Source organism: Pseudophryne corroboree, chromosome 6 (assembly GCF_028390025.1).
Source record: "Pseudophryne corroboree isolate aPseCor3 chromosome 6, aPseCor3.hap2, whole genome shotgun sequence".
Lineage (NCBI taxonomy): Eukaryota > Metazoa > Chordata > Amphibia > Anura > Myobatrachidae > Pseudophryne > Pseudophryne corroboree.
In genome coordinates this window covers 816,791,384-816,802,621 of record NC_086449.1, presented here as the reverse complement: position 1 = coordinate 816,802,621, position 11,238 = coordinate 816,791,384, and the positions used below count along the sequence as shown (strand labels likewise).

General features: G+C 49.6%; 1 protein-coding gene across 1 annotated transcript in view; it reads right to left on the bottom strand.

Moving 5' to 3' along the window:
- Positions 1 to 323: 323 nt before the first annotated feature.
- Positions 324 to 11,238, bottom strand: part of MED21 (mediator complex subunit 21) — a 31,162-nt gene continuing 20,247 nt past the window's right edge. Inside the window, exon 4 of the mRNA XM_063929123.1 lies at positions 324 to 920. Within this exon, the coding sequence (XP_063785193.1) occupies positions 744 to 920 (177 nt within the window). The 3' untranslated portion in view covers positions 324 to 743. The remainder of the gene's footprint in view (positions 921 to 11,238) is intronic.

Below are 11,238 nucleotides of genomic sequence, written 5' to 3'. Positions count from 1 at the left end.
ATTTAAAATATACAACTGCAAGATACCAAGAGTCCCGCAGTAATATAGATCAATGCTATTCCCCACCAACGCAGCATGGAAACTGGGAAATTGTGGCAGAAGAGCTCACAATCTGGAGACTTAATGATACTACCAGGGACACGTGTTACAATCAGCGGTAAACACAATAACTTCATTGTGAGCTCATTAACAGGAAGTGGCCGAGTCACCTGTAATGGATTTTTTACAACCTTACATATTAATAATTAGCCCTTGACGAATCAAGGCGTAATTACAGTGTTTAGACTATGTAATTATTAGAAAGTAAACAAGCGCAAGAGTAATATTTTTCATCATTTTTATTAGCAAAAATTCTTGATAGAAACAGCTGCCGTGCATCTAGCACTGAAATCCATGGGGGAGGTCATTGAATGCTGTGATTGCCGGAAACGCTGGAATTGTACGAAACAATAGTTCTGTTGCTGCAAAAAGAAGTCATCGCAGCTTTTCAAATGAAGTAGGCCCAGCACAGACGTATTGGAGGACGGAGAGTGCAGACCTGTTAATAGAAGCTGCTTACTGAAATAGCTTGTGCAAGAACCAACTGAAGAGCATATTAAGATAAGACAACCCCCCTGCCCCCACACACACACAGTGATGTCTGGCCGATGAACAATTCCTTCATGTCGCTGTGCAATGCTTTAGTAAGCAGTCACGGGCTGAGTAACGCTCGCTCTATCCAGGTATGACATCGCCCCCTAGTGCTAGCTCTCAGGAGGAGCCTGTGTGTGGATTGTGCTTCTCGTCTTCAGTTGAGACTGGGCAATGTCAGCGAGTGCCGTCTGTATCTTTTCCAGGAGCATGTCCCCCCTGTAGACCGTCTCCTCCAGGCGGGTAGCGGCTGCGTGGTTCTCCTCTTCCAGCTGGTACAGACTGGCAGCCTTCAAACACACAAAGCATTAATACCAGCTGCCCATGTACAGCTCATATCAGCATTAGCAACCACTGGCATCACAGAAAGGAAAATACAAAGACTTCAGGGGGGAAAAAAAATAAAAAAAATAAGAATTTACTTACTGATAATTCTATTTCTCGTAGTCCGTAGTGGATGCTGGGAACTCCGTAAGGACCATGGGGAATAGCGGCTCCGCAGGAGACTGGGCACAAAAAGAAAGCTTTAGGACTACCTGGTGTGCACTGGCTCCTCCCCCTATGACCCTCCTCCAAGCCTCAGTTAGGATACTGTGCCCGGACGAGCGTACACAATAAGGAAGGATTTTGAATCCCGGGTAAGACTCATACCAGCCACACCAATCACACCGTACAACTTGTGATACTATACCCAGTTAACAGCATGATAACAGAGGAGAACCCGATTAGTTAACAATAACTATGTACAATTATTGCAGACAATCCGCACTTGGGATGGGCGCCCAGCATCCACTACGGACTACGAGAAATAGAATTATCGGTAAGTAAATTCTTATTTTCTCTGACGTCCTAGTGGATGCTGGGAACTCCGTAAGGACCATGGGGATTATACCAAAGCTCCCAAACGGGCGGGAGAGTGCGGATGACTCTGCAGCACCGAATGAGAAAACTCAAGGTCCTCCTCAGCCAGAGTGTCAAACTTGTAAAATTTTACAAAGGTATTTGACCCTGACCAAGTAGCAGCTCGGCAAAGTTGTAAAGCCGAGACCCCTCGGGCAGCCGCCCAGGATGAGCCCACCTTCCTTGTGGAGTGGGCTTTTACAGATTTTGGCTGTGGCAGGCCTGCCACAGAATGCGCAAGCTGAATTGTATTACAAATCCAGCGAGCAATAGTCTGCTTAGAAGCAGGAGCACCCAGCTTGTTGGGTGCGTACAGGATAAACAGCGAGTCAGATTTCCTGACTCCAGCCGTCCTGGAAATATAAATTTTCAGGGCCCTGACAACGTCTAGCAACTTGGAGTCCTCCAAGTCCCTAGTAGCCGCAGGCACCACAATAGGCTGGTTCAGGTGAAACGCTGACACCACCTTAGGGAGAAACTGAGGACGAGTCCTCAATTCCGCCCTGTCCGAATGGAAAATCAGATAAGGGCTTTTACAGGATAAAGCCGCCAATTCCGACACGCGCCTGGCCGAAGCCAGGGCCAACAGCATGACCACTTTCCACGTGAGATATTTCAAATCCACAGATTTAAGTGGTTCAAAACAATGTGATTTTAGGTACCCCAAAACTACATTGAGATCCCAAGGTGCCACTGGAGGCACAAAAGGAGGCTGTATATGCAGCACCCTTTTGACAAATGTCTGAACTTCAGGAACTGAAGCCAGTTTTTTCTGGAAGAAAATCGACAGGGCCGAAATCTGAACCTTAATGGATCCCAATTTGAGGCCCATAGACACTCCTGTTTGCAGGAAATGCAGGAATCGACCCAGTTGAAATTCCTCCGTCGGGGCCTTCCTGGCCTCGCACCACGCAACATATTTCCGCCAAATGCGATGATAATGCTTTGCGGTTACATCCTTTCTGGCTTTAATCAAAGTAGGGATGACTTCATCTGGAATGCCTTTTTCCTTCAGGATCCGGCGTTCAACCGCCATGCCGTCTATCTCAGCCGCGGTAAGTCTTGAAACAGACAGGGTCCCTGCTGGAGCAGGTCCCTTCTTAGAGGTAGAGGCCACGGGTCCTCTGTGAGCATCTCTTGAAGTTCCGGGTACCAAGTCCTTCTTGGCCAATCCGGAGCCATGAGTATAGTTCTTACTCCTCTCCTTCTTATAATTCTCAGTACCTTTGGTATGAGCGGCAGAGGAGGGAACACATAAACCGACTGGTACACCCACGGCGTTACCAGGGCGTCCACAGCTATCGCCTGAGGGTCCCTTGACCTGGCGCAATAACTTTTTAGTTTTTTGTTGAGACGGGACGCCATCATGTCCACCTTTGGTTTTTCTCAACGGCTTACAATCATGTGGAAAACCTCCGGGTGAAGTCCCCACTCCCCCGGGTGGAGGTCGTGTCTGCTGAGGAAGTCTGCTTCCCAGTTGTCCACACCCGGAATAAACACTGCTGACAGTGCTATCACATGATTTTCCGCCCATCGGAGAATCCTTGCAGCTTCTGCCATTGCCCTCCTGCTTCTTGTGCCGCCCTGCCTGTTTACGTGGGCGACCGCCGTGATGTTGTCTGACTGGATCAACACCGGCTGGTCCTGAAGCAGAGGTCTCGCTTGGCTTAGGGCATTGTAAATGGCCCTTAGCTCCAGGATATTTATGTGAAGTGAGGTCTCCAGGTTTGACCACACTCCCTGGAAATTTCTTCCCTGTGTGACTGCTCCCCAGCCTCGAAGGCTGGCATCCGTGGTCACCAGGACCCAGTCCTGAATGCCAAATCTGCGGCTCTCTAAAAGATGAGCACTCTGCAACCACCACAGGAGAGACACCCTTGTCCTTGGTGACAGGGTTATCCTCTGATGCATCTGAAGATGCGATCCGGACCATTTGTCCAGCAGGTCCCACTGGAAAGTTCTTGCGTGGAATCTGCCGAATGGAATTGCTTCGTAAGAAGCCACCATTTTTCCCAGGACCCTTGTGCATTGATGCACCGATACTTGACCTGGTTTTAGGAGGTTTCTGACTAGATCGGATGACTCCCTGTTTTTCTCCTCCGGGAGAAATACCTTTTTCTGGACTGTGTCCAGAATCATCCCTAGGAACAGAAGACGTGTCGTCGGGATCAGCTGCGATTTTGGAATATTGAGAATCCAACCGTGCTGTCGTAACACTTCTTGAGATAGTGCTACCCCGACTACCAACTGTTCCCTGGATCGCGCCCTTATCAGGAGATCGTCCAAGTACGGGATAATTAAAACTCCCTTCCTTCGAAGGAGTATCATCATTTCGGCCATTACCTTGGTAAAGACCCGCGGTGCCGTGGACAATCCAAACGGCCGCGTTTGGAACTGATAGTGGCAGTTCTGTACCACAAACCTGAGGTACCCTTGGTGAGAAGGGTAAATCGGGACATGCAGGTAAGCATCCTTGATGTCCAGAGACACCATATTGTAAGTGTTCAATGACTTTAGATTTAAAATGGGTCTCACCGAGCAGTCCGGCTTCGGTACCACAAACATTGTGGAATAATACCCCTTTCCTTGTTGCAGGAGGGGTACCTTGATTATCACCTGCTGGGAATACAGCTTGTGAATAGCTTCTAAGACCGCCTTCCTGTCGGAAGGAGTCGTCGGTAAGGCAGACTTTAGGAAACGGCGAGGGGGAGACGTCTCGAACTCCAATTTGTACCCCTGAGATACTACCTGAAGGATCCAGGGATCTACTTGTGAGCGAGCCCACTGTGCGCTGAAATTCTTGAGACGGGCCCCCACCGTCCCTGAGTCCGCCTGTAGAGCCCCAGCGTCATGCTGAGGACTTAGCGGGGGAGGACTTCTGTTCCTGGGAACTGGCTGTTTGCTGCAGCCTTTTTCCTCTCCCTCTGCCACGGGGCAGAAAACTGGAGCCTTTTGCCCGCTTGCCCTTATGGGGCCGAATGGACTGCGCATGATAATACGATGTCTTCTTTTGCTGAGAGGCGACCTGGGGTAAAAACGTGGATTTCCCAGCCGTTGCCGTGGAAACCAGGTCCGACAGACCTACCCCAAATAACTCTTCCCCTTTATAAGGCAATACTTCCATATGCCTTTTAGAATCGGCATCACCTGACCACTGCCGAGTCCATAACCCCCTTCTGGCGGAAATGGACATAGCACTTACTCGTGATGCCAGTCGGCAAATATCCCTCTGTGCATCACGCATGTATAAAAATGCATCTTTTAAATGCTCTACAGTCAGTAATATACTGTCCCTATCCAGGGTATCAATATTGTCAGGGAGTCTGACCAAGCCACCCCAGCACTGCACATCCAGGCTGAGGCGATTGCTGGTCGCAGTATAACACCAGTGTGTGTGTATATATACACTTCAGGATAGTCTCCTGCTTTCTATCAGCAGGATCCTTAAGGGCGGCCGTATCCGGAGACGGTAGTGCCACCTGTTTGGACAAGCGTGTGAGCGCTTTATCCACCCTAGGGGGTGTTTCCCAACGTGCCCTATCCTCTGGCGGGAAAGGGTACATTGCCAATAACTTCCTAGGAATTATTTGTTTTTTATCGGGAGAAACCCACGCTTCATCACACACTTCATTTAATTCCTCAGATGCAGGAAAAACTACAGGTAGTTTTTTCTCACCAAACATAATACCCTTTTTAGTGGTACCTGTGGTATTATCAGAAATGTGTAAAACATTTTTCATTGCCTCAATCATGTAACGTGTGGCCCTACTGGAAGTTACATTTGTCTCCTCGTCGTCGACACTGGAGTCAGTATCTGTGTCGACGTCTGTATCTGCCATCTGAGGTAGCGGGCGTTTTAGAGCCCCTGATGGCCTTTGAGACGCCTGGACAGGCACAAGCTGAGAAGCCGGCTGTCCCATGTCATCAAACTTCTTATGTAAAGAGTTGACCCTTTCACGTAATTCCTTCCATAAGCCCATTCACTCAGGTGTCGACCCCCTAGGGGGTGACATCTCCACTACAGGCAATTGCTCCGCCTCCACATCATTTTCCTCTTCATACATGTCGACACAACGTACCGACACACAGCACACACACCGGGAATGCTCTGAAAGAGGACAGGACCCCACTAGCCCTTTGGGGAGACAGAGGGAGAGTATGCCAGCACACACCAGAGCGCTATATATACACAGGGATATCACTATATAGAGTGTTTTCCCTTATAGCTGCTGTTATCTGTAATACTGCGCCTAATTAGTGCCCCCCCTCTCTTTTTTACCCTTTTCTGTAGTGCAGGACTGCAGGGGAGAGTCAGGGAGACGTCCTTCCAGCGGAGCTGTGAGGGAAGATGGCGCCAGTGTGCTGAGGAGAATAGCTCCGCCCCCTTTTCGGCGGACTTTTCTCCCGCTTTTTATGAGAATCTGGCAGGGGTTAATGTACATCCATATAGCCCTGGGGGTTATATGTGATGTATTTTTGCCAGTCAAGGTATTAATATTGCTGCTCAGGGCGCCCCCCCCCAGCGCCCTGCACTCATCAGTGACCGCAGTGTGAGGTGTGCATGAGGAGCAATGGCTGCAGTGCTGTGCGCTACCTTGATGAAGACTGATGTCTTCTGCCGCCGATTTTCCGGACCTTCTTCTTGCTTCTGGCTCTGTAAGGGGGCCGGCGGCGCGGCTCTGGGACCGGACTCCGAGGCTGGGCCTGTGTTCGGTCCCTCTGGAGCTAATGGTGTCCAGTAGCCTAAGAAGCCCAAGCTGGCTGCAAGCAGGCAGGTTCGCTTCTTCTCCCCTTAGTCTCTCGATGCAGTGAGCCTGTTGCCAGCAGGTCTCACTGAAAATAAAAAACCTAAAACTAACTTTTTTCTAAGAAGCTCAGGAGAGCCCCCTAGATTGCACCCTGCTCGGTCGGGCACAAAAATCTAACTGAGGCTTGGAGGAGGGTCATAGGGGGAGGAGCCAGTGCACACCAGGTAGTCCTAAAGCTTTCTTTTTGTGCCCAGTCTCCTGCGGAGCCGCTATTCCCCATGGTCCTTACGGAGTTCCCAGCATCCACTAGGACGTCAGAGAAATAGGATTTTAATTACCTACCGGTAAATCCTTTTCTCGTAGTCCGTAGAGGATGCTGAAGTTCACATTAGCACCATGGCGTATAGACGGGTTCACTAGGAGCCATGGGCACTTTAAGAGTTTGAGAGTGTGGGCTGGCTTCTCCCTCTATGCCCCTCCTACCAGACTCAGTCTAGAAACTGTGCCCGAGGAGACAGACAACTTTGAGAGAAGGATATTACACAGATAGTGGCGAGATTCACACCAGCTCACACACAAGGCAAACCAAGCTAACTAGCTTGAAACATCAGCAACGGCTGAACAAGATTACTTACCAAGTAACAAAACAGTACTCAACCAAGAACTAAGCTGTACTGAACTAAGTAACCACTGCAGGATCACGAAGCGCTGGGCGGGCGCCCAGTATCCTCTACGGACTAGAAGAAATGGATTTACAGGTAGGTAATTAAAATCCTATTGTCTCTTATGTCCTAGAGGATTCTGGGGTCCACATTAGTACCATGGGGATGTACCAAAGCTCCCAGATCGGGAGGGAGAGCGCGGAGGCTCCTGCAGAACTGATTGACCAAACTTCAGGTCCTCAGCGGCCAAAGTATTGAACTTGTAGAACTTCGCAAACGTGTTGGACCCAGACCAAGTAGCCGTTCGGCAAAGCTGTAAAGCCGAGAAACCCCGAGCAGCCGCCCAGGAAGAAGCCGCCTTACGAGTAGAGTGGGCCTGTACAGACTTTGGACACTTGCTGTGGAATAAGCATGCTGGATAGTAAGTTTGATCCAACGTGCAATAGTCTGCTTAGAAGCAGGACACCCAATCTTATTGAGATCATAAAGGACAAACAGCGAGTCCATCTTTCTGTTCTTTTCAGATACACTTTCAAAGCCCTCATAACATCTAAAGCAGAGCTGGCCAAACCAGTCCTCGAGATCTACCAACAGTTCACATTTTCCAGCCCACCTAGCTAGTGCACAGGTGTAGTCATTAATAATTAATGTGCTGCATTCATTCCTAACTGACAATTCTACAGGTCTCCAGGAGGCCTGGAAAACATGAACTGTTGGTAGATCTCGAGGACCGGTTTGGCCAGCCCTGATCTAAAGACTTTGAAGTAGCCAAGGTGTCGGTGACAACCGGATCGACAATAGGTTGGTTGGTGTGAAAGGCAGACACCACCTTAGGAAGAAATTGCTGACGAGTTCTGAGTTCAGCTCTGTCCTCATGGAAAATCAAATATGGACTTTTGTGAGACAAAGCTCCCTGCTCCAACACACATCTTGCTGAAGCCAAGGACAACAGTGTGACGGTCTTCCACGTAAGATATTTTACATCCACCTCCTGCAGCGGCTCAAACCAGTCAGATTGGAGGAAATGTAGTACCACATCGAGATCCCAAGGTGCCGTGGGAAGCACGAAGGGGGGTTGGATGTGTAGAACACCTTTTAAGAACATTTGGACCTCAGGGAGAGAAGCCAACTGTTTCTGAAAGAAAATGGACAAGGCCGAAATCTGGACTTTTATGGAGCCCAGACGTCGGCCCACATCCAGTCCAGCTTGTAGAAAAAGCAGGAAATGTCCTAGATGGAAATCTACCACAGAAAAAATTTCTGCCCTCACCGCAAGAGACGTATTTCTTCCAAATACGATGGTAATGCTTAGACGTTACCCCCTTCCTGGCTTGGATCATAGTTGTTAGGATCCCTCTCCTGGCTAGAATCAGCAGTTCAACTTCCAAACCGTCAAACTTACCGCGGTAAGTCCTGATAGATGAACAGGCCCTGTTGCAGAAGATCCTTGCGAAGAGGTAGAGGCCATGGATCTTCGAGGAGCATCTCCAGAAGATCCGCATACCAGGCCCTTCTTGGCCAGTCCGGAGCAATTACAATTGCTTGAATTTTTTCCCTTTTTATTCTTTTTAGAATTCTTGGGTTCAGAGGAAGTAGAGGAAACAAGTACACCATCTGATAGACCCATGGAGTCAGGGTGTCCACCGCCACCACCTGTGGGTCTCTCGACCTTGAACAATACCGCTTGAGCTTCTTGTTGAGACGAGAGGCCATCATGTCAATTTGTGGATATCCCCATCGACTTGTCAAGCACCTGAACACCTCCGGGTGAAGACCCCACTCCCCCGGGTGCAGGTCATGTCTGCTGAGGAAGTCTGCTTCCCAGTTGTCTACTCCCGGAATGAAGACCGCTGACAACGCCACAGAGTTTCTTTCTGCACAGAGGAGAATTCTTGACACCTCTGACATTACCGCTCTGCTTTTCATTCCGCCCTGTCGGTTTATGTACGTTACTGCCGTCACATTGTCTGACTGGACCTGAATGGCCTGATGTTGAAGATGTGAGGCCTGCAGAAGGGCGTTGTATACGGCCCTGAGTTTCCGAATGTTGATTAGAAGGACCATCTTCCTTGAAACTGCACCCCCTGAGTGACTGCTCCCCAACCCCTGAGGCCTGCGTCTGTGGTTAGCAGAATCCAGTTCTGAATTCCGACCCTCTACGAGGTGAGAAGTCTGTAGCCACCACAGAAGGGAGATCCTGGCTTTTGGCGACAGATGGATGCTCTGGTGCATGTGAAGATTCGATCCGGACCATTTGTCCAGCAGATCGAGCTGGAAGGGTCTTGCGTGAAACCTTCCGTATTGAAGAGCCTTGTAACAGGCCACCATTTTCCCCTGAATACGAATGCACAGATGCACTGATATCTGGGTTGGCTTCAGGACATCCGGAACCATCGACTGTATTACCAATGCTTTTTCCAACGGAAGAAACACCTTCTGCGATTCCTGTATCCAGTATCGTTCCTGGGAATGGGAGCCTCCGTGTTGGCTCTACGTGAGATTTCAGAAGATTCAGGATCCACCCGAGATCCTGGAGAAGTTTGGTTTAGAGAGCAAGGATGTCCAGCAACCTTTCCCTGGACGGTGCTTTCAGGAGATCGTCCAGGTACGGAATTATGTTCACTCCGTTTGCGGAGGAGAAACATCATCTCTGCCATCAACTTGGTGAACACCCTCAGTGCCGTGGAGAGACCAAATGGCAGGGCCTGGAACTGGTAGTGACAGTCCTGCAGTGCAAACCGTAGATAGTCCTGGTGAGGCGGCCAGATCGGAATGTGAAGGTACGCATCCTTGATATCCAGAGACACTAGGAATTCCCCCTCCTCCAGACCTGAGATCACCACTCTCAGGGACTCCATATGAATTTGAATACTCGTAAATACGGGTTCAGCGACTTCAGGTTCAAAATCGGTCTTACCGAACTGTCCGGTTTCGGTACTACAAACAAGTTGGAATAGTACCCCTTGTTTGGCTGATGAGGCGGAACTGGAACAATGACGCGAGTCTGTACTAGTTTTTGGATGGCATCCTGTTTAAGTTATATTTGCCTCTTGTGAGGCTGGAAAGCTTGATTTGAAGAATCTGTGAGGTGGGAGCTCTTGGAACTCCAGTCTGTAGCCCTGGGAAATAAGATTTATGACCCAGGGAGCCTGGCACGAATTTGACCAGATCCGACTGAAGAATTGTAGTCGGGCTCCCACCTGACAGCTTCCAGGCATTGCGGTCCACGGTCATACTGAAATCTGTGAGGAAGCAGAGCCTGAGCTATGTTCCTGAGCACCTGCTGTTGCTGGTTTACCTCTTGCACCTCTGGATTTGCCCTTGAACTTGGCAGTCCGAAAGGACTGTAACTTAGAAGCTGAATAAGTCTTCTTTGTTGGGGGGGCTGCGGAAGGAAGATACGTAGACTTACCCGCAGTAGCTTTGGAGATCCATTTATCTACCGTATATACGAGTATAAGTCGACCCGAATATAAGCCGAGGCACCTAATTTTACCACAAAAACCTGGGAAAACCTATTGACTCGAGTATAAGCCTAGGGTGGGAAATGCAGCTCTAGTCGTACACAGCCCTCAGTGCCAGATATGCCCCCACACTGCCAGATATGCCCCCCCCAAGTGCCAAATATACTCCCCCAGTGCCAGGTATAACTTACCTTCCGCAGCTCCCGCGTTGTCTTGTGAAGGAGGGACACGGAGGGCACAGCGCACGCCTCTCCTGTGTCCCTCCTGCGTCTGTAAAATTAAGTGCCGGTTCGTGAGCCTATCAGAGCTCACGAACTGGTACTTCATTTAATAAACCCGCCGCTGCCGTCGGAGACGCAGGACGGACACAGGAGAGGTGCGCGCTGTGCCCTCCGTGTCCCTCCTTCCACTGACTCAAGTATAAGCCAAGGGGGCTTTTTCAGCACAAAAAAAAAAGTGCTGAAAGTGTCGGCTTATACTCGAGTGTATACGGTAATTCATCTCCGAACAAGGCCTCTCCTGTGAATGGCAGGCCTTCCACGCCTTTTCTGTAATCCGCGTCAGCAGTCCACTGGCGTAGCCACAGGCCCCAGCGTGCCGACACCGCCATAGCAGTAGTGCGTGCGTTAAGCAATCCTATTTCCTTTAAGGCTTCCACCATAAAATTAGCAGAGTCCTGTATATGCTGCAGGAGTAAGACAACATCCCCCCTAGGATAAGGAATCTAACCCCTCAATTAGGTTACCTGACCATTTAGCAATGGCTTTAGTGATCCACGCACATGCAATAGTGGGACTTTGGGCCACCCCCGCAGCTGTGTACAATGATTTGAGT